We start from the raw sequence: 21375 nt of genomic DNA, 5'->3' as shown, positions 1-21375 counted from the left end.
GGCGGGAGGAGAAGGGGCTGACCAAGAATGAGATGGCTGGATGGCATCACCGACTCTGTGGATGTGAGTTTGAGTGAACTCCGGGAGTTGGTGATGGACAGGGAGGCCTGGCGTGCTGTGATTCATGGGGTCGCGGAGAGTCGGACACGACTGAGCGACTGAACTGAACTGAACTGAACAGTGACCAATGATCTTATTTGACCAAGTGTTTTGAGACTTTTTGACAAACTTCCCAAATGTCAAATTTTAATTAAATTTCTTTTGACTTCCAGCTGACTTTAAGGTTCTTTAGGGAGCCCTTAAGGCATCTGAAGGGGGAATATTGAATGAGTTTCATTTGATATGTTGAATTACATGGGAAGTATTTTCAAAGGGTGACAAGCTTCCAAGATTATACTGTATGGGTACAGTTTACTATATGTCCTGGTATAATCTATCCACCATAATTCTGGTTCTACCACAGCAACTTGATTCGGCTTCTTGGTCAACACATTGTGATCAGATCTTCAACCTTGCCTTTTAAGTCTTTAATAGACAGTTAAGCTGTGCTTTGCAAAATTGCTTAATCTTCAAGCAAATTCATAGGAAGGCCTTTTAAACAAACATAGGTCACATATATCGCTGAATTTGGTTAAGAAATTTTTATAAAACTGATAGGAGAAGCAAATCTTCCCTCTTGCTGGCAGCCACAATGGACCCTAAGGCTGTCTGCAGCAAAATCAGCAGAGTGACAAGACAATCTTACAGTGACACTCACCCTTGAAGGGAGAGGGGATTTTGACTGTGCTATATGCTAGTACTTAGGAATGAACAGTGAAAGAGGAACTGTTAGCTGCTTAATTAAGTGAGTTATGAAGTACTGGCTTTGGAAAAACCTGGTTTTCATAAAATACAATGAAAGCCTAAAACCAAGGATTGCTTACTTTGCACCCTGAAATAACACAGCTCTATTGAGAACAATACCTTGGTGGCATGAAGGTAAAATGAGAAAAAGTAAGCAACTCAGGGCAAGCGGTAACTCCTTTAGAGCAAAAAGAGGATGGCACTCCATTACCAAATACCATTTTGCCAGGTTTTCCTTGTGACATGTGTTGTTCTTACCCCAGTTCTGGCACCTTATCACTTTGATGAGAATAACAAAAGGATTGGTTACTGAGTCAACTAGTATATATGATTATAATGGTTAAGGACTCTGTCTGGAATATTACTGATGTTGATCTGTGTTCTCCAGATATTCAGAAGCCATGCCCCTCAAGTTAGTCATGATCTAAAATAATTTGGTATATTATACTTCTGCAAGTCTGGCTACCAAACAACACAGCTCCCCAGACGGGTTTTTAGGCTTATTCTCCTGAATTCAGGTCCAGGCTGGTTTTCAGGCTCATTCTCCTGAATCCTTTATACAAAATCTTTCTTATATATAACTCGAATTGAGGACTTGGAACTTGAGAGTATTTATAACTTAAGTCCCCAATCAAGGTAGGACTATGCCCCACTTCAACAGGAAACAGCTAGACAGGTTGTCGCCATATTTCCTGAAAGACTTGGGGAAGGATGAAATGGAATAGGAGGTTGAAACCCAGAGACCCTAAATACAAGTTTCTCTGCCAAGTTTAAACATACTCATGTGTTACCCTCAAGATTGAGGAGTATCAAAGAAAAGGGGAGAATTGTAACAGAACACAGTGAACTCAGCCCCTAGCACAGCAGCGGTTGCTCTGCATTATTACTCTGCACCCTGTTACTAGGCAATGGGTCCTGCTCAGCCATTGGTCGGCACCACAGTGGGCCCCGCCCACTGTCAACCAACTGTCAATGAGTGACACTTAGTGGTCCTGCTCAGCCATTGGTTGGTGTCACAGTGGGCGGAGCCCACTGGCAACCAACTGTCAATGAGCGACACTTAGTGGTCCTGCTCAGCCATTGGTCGGTGCAGCAGTGGGCAGAGCCCACTGGCCACCAACTGTCTATGAGCGACGGTTAGTGGTCCTGCTCAGCCACTGGACAATGCAGCAGTGGGCCCCGCCCACAAGCCACCAACTGTTAAGAAAGGACACTTAATGACAGGATTCAGACAACAGTGGAGTGGTGGTCAGTGAAGTAAAGAGTGAGGTAAGAAGCAGATCTGGGCTTTCTCCCTGAGGTCCTCCAGCTCATCTGGCCTTAGCTGGCACCCCAGAGAACAGGCTGGGGGCTGTGTCCTGTACGGCTCCAGAGCCCTCACCAAGTTCCCCCACTAGCCTTTGAGGCAAGCAGTGAACCTCTCTCCTGTCCCTATCTCTTTGTTCCCATAGCAGTGGCAGTCAGCCTGGGTTTTTATCTGTGGGACCTGGTCTCTCCCCCTTGGGGAGTCCTGAGGACCCTGAGGACCACTTGGGTTGGGCACCTGGCTCCTTCAACGATGACAGATGAGGAGGGTCTGGGGATAGGACTCCCTGAGGGAGCTACCAGCTGAGCTCTGCCTCCTCTTAGCCAGGCCCAGGACCTTGGAAGGTGAAAGTTGCTCCTTGGGACATTGCCCTTTCTTATCGGGACAGAGAATAACATTTGTTTAGTAGAGATTTATAGAAATACTTCGTCTGACCATAACCTGACCTCAAGAACAGAGGCTTTTACAACAAGAAGTTTGTAACAACTAACCACGTCCCTCCCTCAACTAGTGCTTTTAAAAGGGCTTTGATGAAAGCTTTCAGTAAAGTTGGGGTTTATAGGGCATGAGCCACCCATCTCCTTGCGTGGCCTTGTAATATACCTTTCTCTGTTCCAAGCTCCAATGCTTGAGTATTGCTTGGCCTTGCTGTGTGTTGGGCAGATAGACTTGGTGATGTTCAGTGACAGTCTACCCTTGCCTCCTTTGTCATACATAAATTGACCATATGCACCAGGCTGTATTTCTGGGCTCTATCTTTTGTTCCACTGGTCTGTGTGTCTGTTTTCATGCCAGTACCATACCTGTTTGATACCATAGCTTTGTAGTGTCATCTGAAATCAGGGAGCCTGATTCCTGAGGCTCCTTTCTGAAGGGTGCTTTAGTGATACAACCCTTCTTTCTCAAGGTTGCTTTGGTGATTCAGGGTCTTTTGTGGCTGCTCCTACTAAAGCTATGTGTTCAGGGCAGATGAACTACTAAGGCTATCTGTTCAGGGCTCTGTCTTCTATTCTACTGGTCTGTGTTTCCGTTTTCATGCCAGTACCATACCTGTTGGATGACCATAGCTTTGTAGTGTCGTCTGAAATCAGGGAGCCTGATTCCTTAGGCTCCTTTCTCAAGGTTTCTTTGGCTATTCAACCCTTCTTTCTCAAGGTTACTTTGGCAATTCAGGGTCTTTTTTGGCTGCTCCTATTAAACCTATGTATTTGGGCTTCCCTGCTGGCTCAGAGGTTAGAGCATCTGCCTCCAATGCGGGAGACCCGGGTTCAATCCCTGGGTCGGGAAGATCCCCTGGAGAAGGAAATGGTAACCCACTCCAGTATTCTTGCCTGGAGAATCCCATGGACGGAGAAGCCTGGTAGGCTACAGTCCACGGGGTCACATAGAGTCAGACACGACTGAGCAATGGAACGGAACGGATTCAGGGCAGATGAAGGCTCTCATGGAGCTGGTCGTTCCCACTACTCTGAGATAGAAGGGAGTGGCAGAAAGTCAGTAGCTTACCATGGAATTATTTCAGAATGCAACAGAAGGGAGAAATAAACATGACTCCCACATTATAAGTGAGATTTAACTAACATTTCTGTTTCAGAGTGGCATGCATTCCAGACTTGGGGAAGGAAGCATGATGAACCAATCCCTGGTTCAGTGGCTTAATTTCCTATCTGCTTTTGCATTTTCTAGATCCACTTTGGAGGTGCTTATTACCTGGGTCTGTACAGTTGATGCTGTTTGACACCTGAGAGAACTCTGTGCACTTCAGAAGCACCAAGCAGGGCAAAGGGTCTGCCAGATGTGCAGTTCGAGTTTGGGATCGACAGATCCAATTCCAGAACCACACCTGCCAAGATCCACATGCCCAGGGTAAGCCCTTCCCCTTTTCCTAAACATTTCATCTGGATTCCGAGCTAATGCTATTTAACATAACAATGTGCTGTCACCCAATATATCTGTATGCTGGTGATCACCTCTGGCTCCCCTGGGTGCACAGGTAGTGGGGCACTGGCTCCCTAGGAAAGAAAAAGTGAAGCATTCTCCTGGGATGGGCCCCAAGAAGTACACAGGCACAGGATGTCCAGTGACACAAACAAGGTCCCAGTCATGATATCCCCACCTCCCCACATGATTTCCCTTTCATGCACAATGGTAACAAATAGAGCTTTCCTGGTAGCTCAGATGGCAAAGAATCTGCCTGCAGTGCAGAAGATCAGGATTTTATCCCTGGGTCAGGAAGATCCCCTGAAGATGGGAATGACAACCCACTCCAGTATTCTTGCCTGGAGAATTCCATGGACAGAAGAATCTGGTGGGCTAAAGTCTTTGGGGTCGCAAACAGTCGGACAGGACTGAGCGACTAACACACAGTAACAAATAAGGCAAGGTGTTGGGTTTGGAGGGCTTATAAAACTCCTCCAGTACCTTTGGTATTTTCTCCCCACATATCTGCCATGTCTCTAACCCCTAGGCACATGGATAAATAGCCTTAATACTTCCTTGCTTTATCTTTCATTAATGCTCTTCGGCCAAGTCTTCCACTTTCACAAAAGGCATATCCCCCTCTCCCCAACCTGTCCTGACTCTTTTCTTCTTTTCCATATTCCAGTATTCTCCATTATAGGCCATTGAAAACATAACCTCGGGCATCTTTTGAAGATTCGGGTAGAAAAGCACAGACTGCACAAGCTGTAAACGCTTTGTAGTCCTAGGCAAGCACACTGTTTAAGGGAGACCTGCTGTAGCTGTGGGTATGATGGCCAGACCCCTCAGCCTCTGCTAACTAATCCTTGGTGCTCAAGTTGAATCATGATGGATACCAAGTATGTCCTATGTGTTTGGAAAGGCCGCTTTTGGCCAGCCAAGGTCTTGTACAGACCCAGCGCCTCACCACAACAGAAGAGAAAAAGGGCCCTTTCTCTGGAAGTTCAAATACTCTCAGTAGATGAAAAAATCAGAGTGAAAAAAACAAAGATAAAGACCCTAAATGAGTCCATGATTGAATCCATCGCTGCCTCACTAGCGGCCCAGCCAGAGCCCAGTATCCCAGAAGAAGAGGAAATGGCCTACATATGCGCTATTACAATGGCCTGGGGTCTTCTGAATCAGAATGGAAATTACACTCCAGCAAGAGTCACTGGTGATCCAGAGTCCAAGAGGCAGTCCCCAAGGAGACCGCAAAAGCAACATCATAGAAGGCGTCAGGAGCCAAATCAGGGCCTACGGAGGAGCGTGAGGAAAAGGAAAAGCTCCAAATCACCTGTGGTACCTTCAGAGAGGGAGGATGGCCCATATGGGGACAAGCCACAGGTGTGCACACCCATTGCCACGATCCCAAGCGAAATGCAAACAGAGTCATATCAGAGCTCCGGGGTGCACCCAAACTTCCCATCACTTTCAGAAGATGACAGTGAGAAAGAAGGCAAGGAAAAGGGGGACACCTCAAAAGTTATGTCCTTGCCCTGTACAGTGAAGGAGGTGGGTGTAGATATTAGAGGTGGATGTGTGCTTCCATCGCTTACACCGGGTTTCATCCTCACTGTGCCCAAGGCTCTGGAAGAGGGGGTGCACAACACCTGCCCAAAGTCCCTGGCTGTGTCCCCTGAATGTGCTACCTCCTCGGGGAATGTTGACCCTGGAGAGGGCACCTGCAACTCAGGCTCAGAAGGCTCAGCGGCATCCTCCAGTGCCCCTAACCTGAGCCTGCGTTATTCACTCTGCCTAGCAAACAGAAAAAGGAAGCTGCAGGCCCCAGGGCGTGAGGAAGAGCAGCAAGAATCTCAACCCTCTGGTTCAAAGGCTATTAAGCCCACCAGTGCCATCAAGAAGGGTGGGGGCAAGGAAGCAGGACAGCCGACAAGCATGGTGTTCCCAGAGGAGCTGTGTCCTATTGCGAGAGGAATGCTGGTCTGGTTTAAGTTTCAGAATCACCCATTTTGGCCAGCCGTGGTCAAGAGTGTCAGCCCAACTGAGCAGACTGCAAGGGTGCTTTTGATTGAGGCCAACATGCACTGTGAGAAGAGCGGTATTCAAGTTCCTCTTCAAAGGTTGAAGCATCTGGATTATAATGGCAAAGAAAAGCTAATGAAGAAAGCCAGCAAAGTATACGGGGAAAGTGTGAACTGGTGTTTCTCACTGATTTCCAACTACAGAGAAGGGCTTGTTCGCGGGTCTTTTGTGGGCTCTTTCCTGGACTATTATGCTGCTGACATCAGTTACCCCATGAGGAAAGCCATCCAAGAAGGGGATCTGCAGATGGATTTCCCCAAGGTGAATTATTCCGACCTGGAAGATTCTGAGGAGGAGACCTCTGTGGCTGCAAAGATGCACTGCAAGAGAATCCTCCCTGACCGGATGAGGGCTGCTCGGGACCGAGCCAACCAGAAGCTGGTGGACTTCATCGTGAAAAGAAAGGGGGCCGACCCGCATCTTCTGGACATCGTCAAAGGCAGGAGAGAGTCCAGATGGCTGGAATCATTTCTGAATTCAGAGAGGTACGTGATCTGCGTTGAAACATACCTGGAGGATGACGATCAGCTGGATGTAGTGGTAAGACATTTACAAGAAATCTACAAACACATAGACAAGAAAGCGCTGGCTCTGACCAGAGATGACCCAGTGAGCTTCCTTCTGGAAGTTCTTCTGCCAGAAGCAATCATTTGTTCCATTGCTGCACTGGATGGATTGGACTACAAGGAGGCAGAAGCAAAGTACCGGCAAGGGCCACCTGTGCATTACCGGGAAAAAGAACTATTTGATAAGAAAATCTTGAAGAAAGCAAGAAAGAAATCAGCCAAGAGGTACAAGGCTAAACTCTCCCCCTGTGCCCAACAGGGCATCGGGCAGACTTCTCAGCCATGCCATTAGCAACAATCCCTGTCTGTATGAACTGCATGAGCCTCCCACTGTACATGGCATGTAAACACCTTCTGGAAATCCGAGGCCTCAGGAACACACTTGAATTCACTCTGGATCCATCTCCAGCACCTGCGAGTGGCATGGTCATTGTCAGTTTCTTCTTCCGAATACCCTCACACCACTAACTTGTTAAAATATTATAAATAGCTGTACTTCCCTCTACTTGCCCAGATGTGTAGTTTTCCAGATATTTTCATGATGTGGCTTTTGACTCTACGTCATATTTTAAAGGTGGACATACATTCTTTTATTACATGAAAAAGCCCTGTATCAGATACAAAGCAGCAGTCATGTTTAAGATCTAAGGCATGTTTCTTACAGAAAAGTCAGATGGGTTTGCCATTCCTCCTGTGGCACATCAGTATCCACAATTGATTGGATTCCTCAAGATAAGCCCTGACTTTTCCCTGCCATGCTTATCCATTTGGAAAAAAAGCCCTGAGAGATGAAGCCAGTGACAGAGATGTTTCCTGTATACTACCACTACCTTCCAAAGGTTCTTGGAAAAGCAGTCTGAAATCCAAAGTTAACGGGTGATCTGCATGTGGACCATGTGAGGCTGAATGAAACCTCGGCATGCAGTGAATGTTTTGTCAACCCCTGCAAGAATGTTCACCCTTGGCTTCCCTGAGATTCCATTTGTGGGAAGAGCTCTTCTTCAATGGCTGAATGGTTTCCCCAAATAGACTCCTGGCTGTCTTCCTGTATGACAGTGACTGGATCCCCTACATGCCATCGTCTGTCCTCTTGTGGAAGATGACTACAGTCATCATAGACTCAGGTCGACTTGTCTAGACCTGGAGTCCAGGCTGACTGCGCCGAGCCCATCCAGTTGGCATAGATTGCAGCAAAGCAGGCACTTTGCCCTCATCGACCCATGTCCTCCCCAAAATGGCAGTCATTTGTCCCAAACCAAGCAAGTTTGATCCTTTGACTTATTCATCAACTAGCTCCGACAGGTTCCAGCAGTGTAAGTGCAGACGAGTAAGTCATTCCAGGCTACCTGAGCAGTAGGTGGACCAGGGGGGTCTGGGAAATGGGTTACAGAAAAGTCTCCATTCAGCTAAACATGGCTGCTGTCAGAATACAGTGAAAGGTAGTTTAACAGGTAAATTCTGAAGCTCATGGATTGTTATCCTAACTCGAAACAAGATTTCATTATGACTGTTTGGGTTTTTTTTTCTGAGAGGAAGAAAAGTCAGTTTATTTTGTAAAACCCAATGGGAAAATACACATTAAAGATTTAACGTGAACCTGAGTGTGTTTTTGTTCTTAGAAAGAATCAACTGTCACTGCCCCAGGTTCAACTCAGTTCAGTTCAGTCGCTCAGTCGTATCCAACTCTTTGCAACCCCATAGACTGCAGTTCACCAGGCTTCCCTATCCATCACCAACTCCCGGAGCTTGCTCAAACTCATGTCCATCAAGTCGGTGATGCCATCCAACCATCCCATCCTCTGTCGTCCCCTTCTCCTCCTGCCTTCAATCTTTCACAGGATCAGGGTCTTTTCCAATGAGTCAGGAAAAAATTTTAGCCCCAGGTTATGGGGATAAAATTACATGGCCATGTGATTTTTTTTTTTTTAATTTGCAAAGGTGAGCTGTTTTGATTCACAATAAAACCATTGTGTCTTTTTCACCTCAAACTTCTGCTTCATCGCATTTCAGATTGTACATAGTTGGAATGTCTAAATAATACTTCTGGGCCTCCTCCTGGCCCACATCACTTGCATGTGCCCTTATCCATTAGCAGCAATGAGTCTATTATCCAATGACTCTTTCACCTATGTTTCTCCTTAGCACAAACACACATTTGCTTATTCATTCTCAGCCCAGGTTATTCAATTCAGTGCTAAACCACACACAGTCCATAGCCGGGGTCCTGCACACCTGGTTACCAATGGCTTGTGGTTATCTCCTACTGACCACATCACTTGTGTGTGCTTAGTCACACAGTTGTGTCCTACTCTTTGTGATCCCATGGACTCAAGCCCACCAGACTCCTCTGTGTATGGGGATTCTCCAGGCAAGAATACTGGACTGGGTTACCATGCCTCCTCCAGGGGATCTTCCCAACCCAGGGATGGAACCCAGCTGTCCCAAATTGCACCGGATTCTTTACTGTCTGAGCCACCTGGGAATTTCTTTTTGAATATGATGAAACACTAAAAATGTGCTGTAAAATTATATTTGGAAGCTTGGAGTCTTTGTCAATTCCAAAGCTACCTAGAGATTTCAAAAGCCATCTTTCAAGACCTTAACCTTGCACATGCTCCTCCATGACCTTGGTATGGCAGGTTCGCTGGAGATTGCTGCCATCATTGACCTGCCAGAGTTTCAAACATATTCCTCAGTATCACTCTGCCACTGAAACTCAAATGCAGCTTCCAGGGTCCCACCCTTGCGAGTCTGATTTGGGGATCTGGGCTGAAACACTGGCACCTGCATTTTCATATGCCACATGAAGTTGCTGGAGGCGCCAGCTGCCCTGTTTCATCTGAGATCATCCCTGGGATCAGTGAGTGTGTAGACTCCAAGGTGCACAAAGCTCACTGAGCCTCCGACTTCTAGGGTCGCACTGCTCAGAGCCTCCAGACTAGCCTTTCTGACCAAGTGGTAACTGACAGCCCTTCCCATCATGCCCCCAGGCCTCCCAGCTCCTGGCCCCGCCCGCACTCACAAAATGAGGCGAGCCTAGGCACCCCGAGACTGAGGCAAGATCGAGATAGGGTGGAAGCAGAGCAGGGCTTTCCATAGCTCTTCTGAGAAAACCGTAAGGCTTCTTCCCATAAGAATGCTACAGGAGCGCTCCCTCTAGGAGGTGATGTTGGGTACACGTGGAAGGACAATCACAGCAGTGCGGAAAAGGAGCAAGAGAAGCGTGCCAACCAGGGTGTGGGAGAGATTGTTTCCCCGCAATCTCAGGTCCCAGCTCCAGCCCAAGAGCACATTTCATGATCTCCATTCTACTGATGAGGAACCAAAAAGGGAAGGGAATGGTGTTTATTGGGGCGAAATGGGTAATCACCAAAACAAGTCAACTGAGCAAGAGAACATGTTTGAGTGAGCCCAGGTCCATATTGAGGGCAGTCACATGGAGAAGAGTGAGCAAGAGACGGTGCCCCTTAACCTCAGCTGAGGGCTACTTGAGACCCCACCTGAATGTGATAGACACACTGTCCTATTCAAGCCTGCCTGCACACCTATCAGGGAGATATCTTTACTGTGGCCACCTCAGAGTTGCAGGAAATGGGATTCCAAAAGGTGAAGAGTATTGTTGGGGGTGACAAAGCTGATAAGTGGTGGGACTGGGCTTAGAATTCAGTCACATCAAACCCTGTACACCTAAACCAATGCTGGGCTGCCGTGTTTCTAGAAGTTTCTTCCCTGTCAGAAACACTTGGAGAGCTTGTTAAAGTTCAGAGTGCTGGACTCCACTCCAGAAGTATTGAAGAGGAAAATTTAAAACTTACACCCAGCTGCTGCTGCTGCTGCTAAGTCACTTCAGTCGTGTCCAACTCTGTGCGACCCCATAGACAGCAGCCCACCAGGCTCCTCCGTCCCTGGGATTCTCCAGGCAAGAACACTGGAGTGGGTTGCCATTTCCTTCTCCATACACCCAGCTAGAAATAACTAAATACTCCTTCTGCCTCTGTAATTCAGCTTGCTCCTTGCAACTCAGCTTGCTCCTTGCAACTCAGCTTGCTCCTTGCAAAGTCACGTAAATTACGACTGTTTGGGAAAATGGAAACTTAAAACAATGCCAGGTGCTGCCTGCTTAACCATGTTTGTTTGTTTAAAAGTCAGGCACGCCCCTCCCCCACCGTGTCCTAACAGCTGTTCTCACTTGCACGAAACCCCTAGTTTAAACTAGCCTATTAACAGTCAGCATTGCCACTATAGCCTGATGTCATGCACTGTCTAAAACCTTTGTAACCCTTCTGTTCAGTGCTCAAAGCTGGAAGTGTTAACTCCTCTGGACCCACCAGTGGGATAAACCTGAGTTCTCCAACTCTCCGAGTGTGGTGCTTGCTTTCTCAACCACCCGACTTCTTTAACAGTATGGGGCCTGAGGATTTGCATTTCTGAAACTTTCCAGAGGATGCTGAAGTTTTGATTCCTAGACCTCTAAGGCCTCTCATAGCCCACCCTCAGCACTGGAGCAGCAGTGCTCTCAATACTGGAGCTCTAGTCCTGCCTCCATGCTTTCAGACACTCCCTTTACACCATCTATAATGTTTCCTTCCCGGGTCACCTTAGAAAAATCCTCCAGTTCCACCCATAGAAGACTGCTTTCTCTGATCTGTTCTCTATCTGCAACAATCCACTCCCATGTTCTGTTGCTACTCCTTGTAACAATGACCTCATGGTTTTGTGTGTTACACTTAAGTTTGTCTTTATCTGTCCCCCATGCTGAGTTCTTAATTTTCCAAGGGAATGGCCTTGTCCTGTTTTATCTTTTTACGCCCAGCTGCAAGTAGAAGCTTACAGAAATGCTTGTTCACAAACCCATGCCTCCACACTGCTAACTTTCAGGTCCCTCCATAGCCCTGGCCTAACCATTGTTTCATTCTGATCTTTTGCCGTTCCTTTGACTCCCCAGTGCTGCTCCAGATTGCTTTCCACCCAGTAACAGCATCAGATAAAACAGGCAGAATGACTGCATCCACAAATATAAAGCATGATTAATTATAACAATGACCAGCTTCAGGGTAATTAATAAATACGTTTTCAGGACCCAAGAAGTATGAAGTAACACTGCAGTTCTCAAAGCAGAATCCAGGGAACCCTGGGAGTCCTTGAGACCCTTTCAGCTGGAATCTACAGGATCAAATCTCTCTTCATAATGCTGCTAAGATGTTTTTGCTTTTTGCACTTTTTCCCAAGGGTAAGGTGGAATTTTCCATAGGTAACCAAAGTGTGATATTGTGGCAGACTAAAGTCAGAAAGACATGATTTCCCAGCTCTCTCATATTAAGCCATACATCAAAGAGGGTTACAAAAATGTAAAGCAATGCCGTTCTTTCCACTAACGTTCATTTGTTTTGTATAGATTTTTTTCATAAAACATATTATTCATGTTAACATGCAGTGGTTTTATTATAGTCTTTAAATAAATAAATAATATTTTTAATTTCTCATTTTCAATTTTAATACAGTAAATATTGATATGTATAACCCACATAAACAAGAGCTCTTTGAGGTTCTCGATAAATTTTAAGAATGAAAAGGGGTCCTGAGAACAAAAAGCTTAAAGACTGGTTTAATTTGATGCTCCACAATGGAATGAAGTAAAAAATTTCTCAATGTATCTTAGGTTGTTGGGGTGGCAGCCTTCACTCTTTTAACAATGATTTTATGTTTCTTTCCTCTTAATGATAGGACAGGTACCACAGAATTCAAATTTAGGCAGGCAAGCACAGAAGATTTTTGTAATCCATGCAAAACATCAGATGTTTGCACTAAGTTTCTATGCTTTAACTTTTAAATTTTTCTTTTTTTTTGTTTTTATGTGGGGAAGGTATACATTAATAAATGAAATATGTGTGTGTGTGTGTGTGTGTGTGTGTGTGTGTCAGTCCCTCAGACATGTCCAGTTCTTTGCAACCCCATGGACTGTAGCCCGCCAGGCTCCTCTGTCTATGGGATTTCCCAGGCAAGAATACTGGAGTGGGTTGCCATTGCCTCCTCCAGGGTATCTTCCCCACCCAGAGGTCAAACCCAGATCTCCCGTATTGGCAAACTGGTTCTTTACCACTGAGCCCCCATGGATGATACCAACATATCCTTCAGGGGGAACTCAATTCAACCTACCACAATAGACAATGGCACAAGTTAGAGAAATTATACAGAAAAGAAGTATGACTTAAAATCATGGAGCTCAAATCAAAGAAGTTAATTCCACATTTCAGTCTATGATAAGAAAGAGCTGAGGAGGTTATCAGGTCAAAACCTTAACTTCCTTTATTGTATTGTTGCTCTTTGTCACCGTGTACTTGGAAATGTGACTTAAGAAACTGGGTCTTCTGCCCTTAGGTTTCTTGCTGGACCTCACAGAGGCCAAGAGTGCCCACTGGGCTGGGGGAGCCAGTTCACCTTCTTTTAAGTCAGTCCAGTCCTGCTTAGATGATGCAGGTGGGGAGAATGATCTGGACCTACAAGTTTTAAAACCAATTCCAATACAGTTGAGCCAAAACTCTTGGATGGGAGAAGGGATACAGAGGAAAAGAAAGAATAAAAGTGGAGTCTTCTGAAATTCTAAAACCTTCTAACCTTAGGACCTCGAGGCCATTTAAAGATGCAGCTTGCAGTGATGACAAGCATTGATAGGAATGAAATGAGTTTGGTCAGTGAATTTAAGGAAGGAGATCTTGTAAAGAAAGACAAACGAGGGCAAAAGCACTGCCAAATTTTTGTGGTGAGTTGAGCCAGGAAAACTGTTGGAAGTTGACCAAAGGGAGCCCAAAGACTGAGGACCACTGAGCCCAGCATCCACCACTGCATGTGGCCTCACTGACAAGAAAACCACACCCATGGGAAAGAGCTGCACTTACGTAATCCAGCCTCATGTACCCTGTAGGTACATAGAACTTTCATTGTGGCTCAGCTGGTAAAGAATCCGCCTACAATGGGGGAAATCTGGGTTCGATTCCTGTGTTGGGAAGATCCCCTGGAGAAGGGAACAGCTACCCACTCCAGTATTCTGGCCTGGAGAATTCCATGGACTGTATAGTCCACGGGGTCGCAAAGTCAGACACAACTGAGTGACTTTCACTTTCACACTATAGATACACATTTAGAAGCTTAAAATAGTGCTCTTTTATTATGCACAGCTGTCCAGACCTGGCGTACCTTCCAAGGCTGCACGGAAAGTGTCAACTGGCAGGGGCCTTCCAAATTGCTTTGTTGCCAATCTTTACATGTAATCTCAGCAGTTCCCTTTGCAAAAAGTACAGTTAGCTGCCTCCCTTTTGATGCAGATCACCTTATGCATTTTTCATGGAATGTACCTCCATAGCAGATATCAAAAGAGTTGTCTGCCAATTAAGTAAGACTTCATTGCCAGTCCCTGTTTGCCACTCCAGCCTCTTTTGGTGTGCCAGGAACTCCCTACACACATGTATCATGGCCCACATGAATTTCCTCTCTGACAGACTGGCAACACTTTCTCCCCTAGTGTCCCACCCTTTAACCCTGTCTGGGCCTTTAAGACCAAGCTCAGAGCACTTTTTGTCCAGAGAGTCCCCGTGGATTCTCCCCAGACTGAGTCTCATGTCATCAAAACTGATCTTCCTCAGGCATACGCACACACCCCATGGCAAGCACCCTCAGGCCCAGGTGCTCTGTGCTGCTCGAACATAGGACACTAAGGCCTAAGAGTCCTAAGGAGGTGCCCAGCCCTTAGTGCTCAACAAGGGCAGTTGTGTCCCTGCCACCACCACCAATATCAGGATGCCTCTCCTCCAACACCCACCCTGTCTCTCTGTGTGCCCAGATGGTAGCACTGGTGCTGGTCCTGCCAAACAGAGCAGCTACCCCAAGCTGTGAGTAAACAGGCCAGCAACAAATGGCCCCCATCTCTTAGAAGGAATGCACTGAGTGTGGAGCCCCTTGCTGGTAAACAAGGAAAAAAAAGGACCCTCAGTGTGTGTGGCTCAGTTGTTTCCTCACCTGCTCCCAGGCATGCCCCTTCCAGGATCTCCCGGAATCCACTTGGGCCACTCTGCCTGTCAGTCATCAATCACCCTCTGGTCCCTCTAAATCAACGGACTGGCCCGGCGTGGTTTGCAGAGAGACAACCAGGGTAGGGGGAGGGAGAGAAATGCACACCTCCCACCCCTCTCAGGGGCCCTTTCCCACATGGCCAGGCTACTTCTTCATCCATTCCAGAGCAACTCCTCTGGGAGGAGTCAAGACTCAACCCTGGGCCAACTCCTTGTCAATCAGACCCCAGGGGTGCAGAAACACAAATGGATACACACTTGTCCCAGCCCATGGCCACCAGGGCAGGGGTCTGGTGAGAGAATGGAGTGACTGGACAATCCTGCCCTTCCTCCAGTGCCATCTCAACCCCAGGGCAACTCTCCATCTGGGAACATGCCTGCCGAGTTGCCCAGAACATTTGCACAATGGTCCTCAGAGTGGGGTGGTGGAAGGCAAAAGCAGGAGGGCTGAACCAGCCCAGGCAACCGGGGAATTCTGGGAGTTTGCTCCAGCTGCTGTTGTCATATGGTAACATGCAATGGTTAGGTGGGAAAGCGGTCCAAAGTGACCTCACTATGCTCTTGTCTTTGTTAGTGGAGGGGACAGGGGGTGCTGCATGTGGCCTTTCCCCTGTGACCTCAAGTACTGGCCCTGAGTGGTGCCCCCAAGCCCTGCATAGATGTGACAAGAGGATGCCCACAAGGAAGGGCTCTTTGGCACGTGTGTAGGGTGAGTAGGGAGAAGCGGTGACCACCACTGTGGCTCACATCTGCTTCTGTGTACACTGCTGACTCAGGAGCTGTGGTGGCCTCCAGCATAAAGAAATCAGCTGTTTTTAAATCGAGATAGAATTCTCATTCCATGCATGTTACTCTTTTGAAGTGGACACCTCAGTGGCATTTAGCATATTCCCAGTGTTGTGTAGCCTCCCCTCTGTCCAGCTACAGGATATTCTCCACCCCTCGAACAAGACCTCATCAGCATTAGGCAGTTCCCCTACAATTCCTGCCAGGCCCTGCCAACCACTACTCTTTCATGCTCTGTAGATTTACTTGTTCTGAACATTTCACATTAATGGAATCAAACAATATGCAGCATATTTCACCTGGCATCTTTCACAACGTTTTCAAGGTTCATCCGTTTTGTAGCATGTATTGGTACTTTTAAAATTCTTTCTGGTTGAATAAAATTCTGTTGTGTGGATAAACTATATTTTACTTATCCCTTCATCAGTTACTGAACACATGGATTGTTTTCAGTTTTCATCTCTTCTCCATAATGTTGCTATGAATGCCTTTCTGCAAGTCTTCGTGTCAACATATGTTTTCATATATATGTCATATATACATCATATATATATTTCATATATATGTCGACATATATAAATGTGTGTCAACATATATTTTCATAAGTACCCTTGCATAAGTATCTAGGAGTGGAATTGCTGGTTCCTAGTAAACTCTATGTTTAACTTTTTGAAGAACTACCAGACTGTTTTCCAAAATGGCTGCACCATTTTATGCTCCTACCAACAGTGTATTAGGGGTCCAACTTCACTGCATCCTTAACAGTACATTTATTGTTCATCTATTTTATTCCGGACATCCTGGAGGGCTATCTCACTGTGGTTTTCATTTTTATCTCCCTAAAAACAAATGATGTTGAGCCACTTTAATCTTTAATCCATTGAGTCAGACATGACATAGGAACTGAACAGCAACATTTAATGTAATTCCTGAATAACAAAGGATTATATCTGCCTTTCTTTCTTGTCCGGCTCTTTGTGACCCCGTGAATCACAGCACGCCAGGCCTCCCTGTCCATCACCAACTCCCAGAGTTCACCCAAACTCACGTCCATCGAGTCGGTGATGCCATCCAGCCATCTCATTCTCTGTCGTCCCCTTCTCCTCCCACCCCCAATCCCTCCCAGCATGAGTCTTTTCCAGTGAATCAACTCTTCGCATGAGGTGGCCAAAGTATTGGAGTTTCAGCTTTAGCATCAGTCCTTCCAATGAACACCCAGGACTGATCTCCTTTAGAATGGACTGGTTGGATCTCCTTGCAGTCCAAGGGACTCTCAAGAGTCTTCTCCAACACCACATTTCAAAAGCATAATTCTTCGGCGATCAGCTTTCTTCACAGTCCAACTCTCACATCCATACATGACCACTGGAAAAACCATAGCCTTGACTAGGCAGACCTTTGTTGGCAAAGTAATGTCTCTGCTTTTTAATATGCTATCTAGGTTGGTCATAACTTTCCTTCCAAGGAGTAAGCGTCTTTTAATTTCATGGCTGCAATCAGCATCCACAGTGATTTTGGAGCCCAAAAAAATAAAGTCTGATACTGTTTCCACTGTTTCCCCATCTATTTGACAGGAAGTGATGGGACCAGATGCCATGATCTTAGTTTCCTGAATGTTGAGCTTCAAGCCAACCTTTTCACTCTCCTCTTTCACTTTCATCAAGAGGCTTTTGAGTTCCTCTTCACTTTCTGCCATAAGGGTGGTGTCATCTGCATATCTGAGGTTATTGATATTTCTCCCGGCAATCTTGATTCCAGCTTGTGCTTCTCCCAGCCCAGCATTCCTCATGATGTACTCTGCATATAAGTTAAATAAGCAGGGTGACAATATACAACCTTGCCGTACTCCTTTTCCTATTTGGAACCAGTCTGTTGTTCCATGTACAGTTCTGACTGTTGCGTCCTGACCTGCATACAGGTTTCTCAAGAGGCAGGTCAGGTGGTCTTGTATTCCCATCTCTTTCAGAATTTTCCACAGTTTATTGTGTTGCTTAGTCGTGTCCAACTCTTTGTGACCCCATGGACTATAGAGCCCATGGAATTCTCCAGGCCAGAATACTGGAGTGGGTAGCCTTTCTCTTCTCCAGGGGATCTTCCCAACCCAGGGATTGAACCCAGGTCTCCTGCATTGCAGGCGGATTCTTCACCAGCTGAGCTACAAGAGGAGCCCTTCTCTATGTCTTATTTCATTTTTATTCCACTGTTCCTTCATTATGCCTTCTTTCGTGTTAAATAGATAATTTCTATTGTACTATATTAAGCTTTTTCAATTTTTTGTTTGTTTTATTTTAAATAAATATATTTATTTTAATTGGAGGCTAATTTACAATATTGTAGTTGTTTTTGCCATACATTGACATGAATCAGCCATGGGTGTACATGTGTCCCCCATCCTGAATCCCTCTCTCATCTCCCTCCCCATCCCATCCCTCAGGGTCATCCTGGTGCACCGGCCCTGAGCACCCTGTCTCATGCATCAAACCTGGACTGGTGATCTATTTCACATATGGTAATATATATGTTTCAATGCTATTCTTTCAAATCATCCCACCCTCACCTTCTCCCTCAGAGTCCAAAAGCCTGTTCTTTACATCTGTGTCTCTTTTGCTGTCTTGCATATAGGGTCATCGTTACCATCTTTCTAAATTCCATATATATGTGTTATTATACTTTATTGATGTTTTTCTTTCTGACTTACTTCACTCTCTATAATAGACTCCAGTTTCATCCACCTCCTTAGAACTGGTTCAAATGCATTATTTTTAATAGCTGGGTAATATTCCATTGTGTATATGTACCACAGCTTTCTTATCCATTCGTCTTCTGATGGACATCTAGGTTGCTTCCATGTCAACAGTGCTGTGATGAACATTGGGGTACACATGTCTCTTTCAATTCTGGTTTCCTCAGTGTGTATGCCCAGCAGTGGGATTGCTGAGTCATTTGGCACTTCTATTTCCAGTTTTTTAAGAAATCTCCACACTGTTCTCCATAGTGGCTGTACTAGTTTGCATTCCCACCGACAGTGTAAGAGGGTTCCATTTCCTCTTCACCCTCTCCAGCATTTACTGTTTGTAGACTTTTGGATAGCAGCCATTCTGACTAGCATGAAATGGCACCTCATTGTGGTTTTGATTTGCATTTCTCTGATAATGAGTGATGTTGAGCATCCTTTCCTGTGTTTGTTAGCCATCTGTATATCTTCTTTGGAGAAATGTCTGTTTAGTTCTTTGGCCCATTTTTTGATTGGGTGGTTTATTTTTCTGGAATTGAGCTGCAGGAGATGCTTGTATATTTTTGAGATTAATTCTTTGTCAGTTGATTCATTTGCTATTATTTTCTCCCATTCTGAAGGCTATTTTTTCACCTTGCTTATAGTTTCCTGTGTTGTGCAAAAGCTTTTAAGTGTAATTAGGTCCCATTTGTTTATTTTTGCTTTTATTTCCATTACTCTGGGAGGTGGGTCATAGAGGATCCTGTCGGAGAGTGTTTTGCTTACGTTTTCCTCTAGGAGTTTTATAGTTTCTGGTCTTACATTTAGATCTTTAATCCATTTTGAGTTTATTTTTGTGTATGGTGTTAGAAAGTGTTCGAGTTTCATTCCTTTACAAGTGGTTGACCTAGTTTTCCCAACACCACTTGTTGAAGACATTGTCTTTTCTCCATTGAATATTCTTGCCTCCTTTGTCAAAGAAAAGGTGTCCATATGTGCGTGGATTTATCTCTGGGCTTTCTATTTTATTCTATTGATCTATATTTCTGTCTTTGTGCCAGTAGCATACTGTCTTGATGATTGTAGCTTTGTAGTATGGTCTGAAGTCCGGCAGGTTGATTCCTCCAGTTCCATTCTTCTTTCTCAAGATTGCTTTGGCTATTCAAGGTTTTTTTGTATTTCCTTACAAATTGTGAAATTATTTGTTCTAGTTCTGTGAAAAATACCTTTGGTAGCTTGATAGGGATTACATTTAATCTATAGTTTGCTTTGGGTAGTATACTCATTTTCACTATATTGATTCTTCTGATTCATGAACATGGTATAGTTCTCCATCTATTTGTGTCATTTTTTATTTATTTCATCAGTGTTTTATAGTTTTCTATGTATAGGTCTCTTGTTTCTTCAGGTTGATTTATTCCTAAGTATTTTATTCTTTTTGTTGCAATGGTGAATGGAATTGTTTCCTTAATTTCTCTTTCTGGAGTGGTGATTAAGATGCACTGCTCGCATGGGACACTCACCAAGCACCTGGTCGCCTGATCTTTTCATTTCTTTTACTATATTTTTGAGTTATTTTCTTAGTGGTTGTGCTGGGAAATACAGTTCAAGTCCTCTGCCTTCCCTCTGGAGTGTCTCCCTTCCCTTGCCCCACCCCAGCCCTAGGTCATGTGTGGGAGTCACTGGGCCTAGGGCTACAGCAAAGGCAGAGAGTGTGGGTAAAGGGACAGGACTGGGTCCTGCTTGCAGGGCAAGGATCCTGGAGGAAGGTGTGAGTTCCACAGGGTGGAAAGAAAGAAGTGGAGAAAGAGGAATGTGGTCTATATGGGGAAGGACGGAGGGCCCTTCCAAGGAGTGACAGGGGCTGCCTGGAGGATGCCCCTGGGCCTAGCTCTCTTCTCTGTGACCTTAGGGATAGACCCTGCCCTCCTGAACCCCTGAGCCCTGTGCCCAGCTTAGAGATGCACCCCTTGGAGGCCTAGGAGATGGAAGAATTGTCCTGAGCCATCAGAGATGCACATGAGAAGCTTGGGTGGCGGGGGCGGGGAAATGTCCTGGAGGCTGTGCCCTACAATGCAGAGGGCATCCAAGGACAGGGTATGTGCTTGACTCTGGGTCAAGGAGGCACGGTTCTAGGAACATCAAGTACAGCTGAGGGGGACAGGAGCAACTTGTTTCAAACCACACGGGTGTTGCAGCTGAGGGCAGCCTCCCACAGCATGGCAGGGGCGTGGGGTCTGGAAAGCATGTGTGGGCAGTGTTTAGGCCCTGTTCGCCCAAGGCCCTCCTGCTAGTCGGAGCCTTCCCCAGGCCTCTCCCTGGAACCAGTCCTGCCCCGGGAAGAGACCCACAGGCCCCAGGATGCTGTGGTCAGAAGCATTCCCTCAGTCAAGCTCAGCCCAGCATGGGGAACTCCCACCCCCCCCCACCCCTGCCACCTTCTTGCAGAGCTTCACCTTACCCCATCCCCACTGGTCCCAGGCCCCCTCCAACTACAAGACTATGCCAGGCCCCTTCTTGGCCCCTTCCTTGGCCTCTACTGTGGAGCCTGACTCCTGAGATGAGTGGGGTGCAGGTGGGGGCCTGCGTGTTCCCTGCCTGCCATGCAGGGCACACCCACACCACCTCACCCTGGGTCCCCACAGAGCCCAGGCACTGGTCGCTACATCCTGTGACCTGAGGGCAGCTGCAGCCTGAGATAGCAGGCCAGGGAGGGCATGGGACCCTCAAGGTCAGGATCAGGGATCACAGCCCATATCTACATGCCCCCATCTGGTGTGCTGTCCAGAGCAGGGGCTCAGGTAGGTAAACTGAATGCCTATCTCAGTTTCACCTGAGCCCTCTGCTGCTCTTTCCCTTCCCATTTCCCATTTTCTGTAGCACCTGGCCTCCCTCGCTTGTCCTCACACTTGGATGGGGCATTCTTCTGTGAAACAAGCTCACGCTGCTTGAGAGTCATCCAGGCCATGTGCACAGAGCACAAAGAGACACACAACAGGGTTCTGAGGATGGGAGGAGTGAGAGCCCAGGGGATGCTGGAGAGACACCCCAACACCTGCCCCAGAAGAGGCAGCAGCAAGACTGGCTGGA

At 46.3% G+C, this 21375-nt stretch overlaps 1 protein-coding gene across 1 annotated transcript; it reads left to right on the top strand.

Moving 5' to 3' along the window:
• Positions 1-4954: 4954 nt before the first annotated feature.
• PWWP4 (PWWP domain containing 4) lies at positions 4955-7012 on the top strand. The gene has a single exon (XM_088833550.1). It carries the CDS (start codon positions 4955-4957, stop codon positions 7010-7012), a length of 2058 nt encoding a protein of 685 aa, XP_088689676.1.
• The last annotated feature ends 14363 nt before the right edge of the window (positions 7013-21375 follow it).

This window comes from Moschus berezovskii, chromosome X, assembly GCF_049115385.1.
Source record: "Moschus berezovskii isolate FMDL1 chromosome X, NW_MosBer_1.0, whole genome shotgun sequence".
Taxonomy (NCBI): Eukaryota; Metazoa; Chordata; class Mammalia; order Artiodactyla; family Moschidae; genus Moschus; species Moschus berezovskii.
Note: the sequence above shows the minus strand (reverse complement) of the source record. Positions and strands in the feature narration are given on the sequence as shown.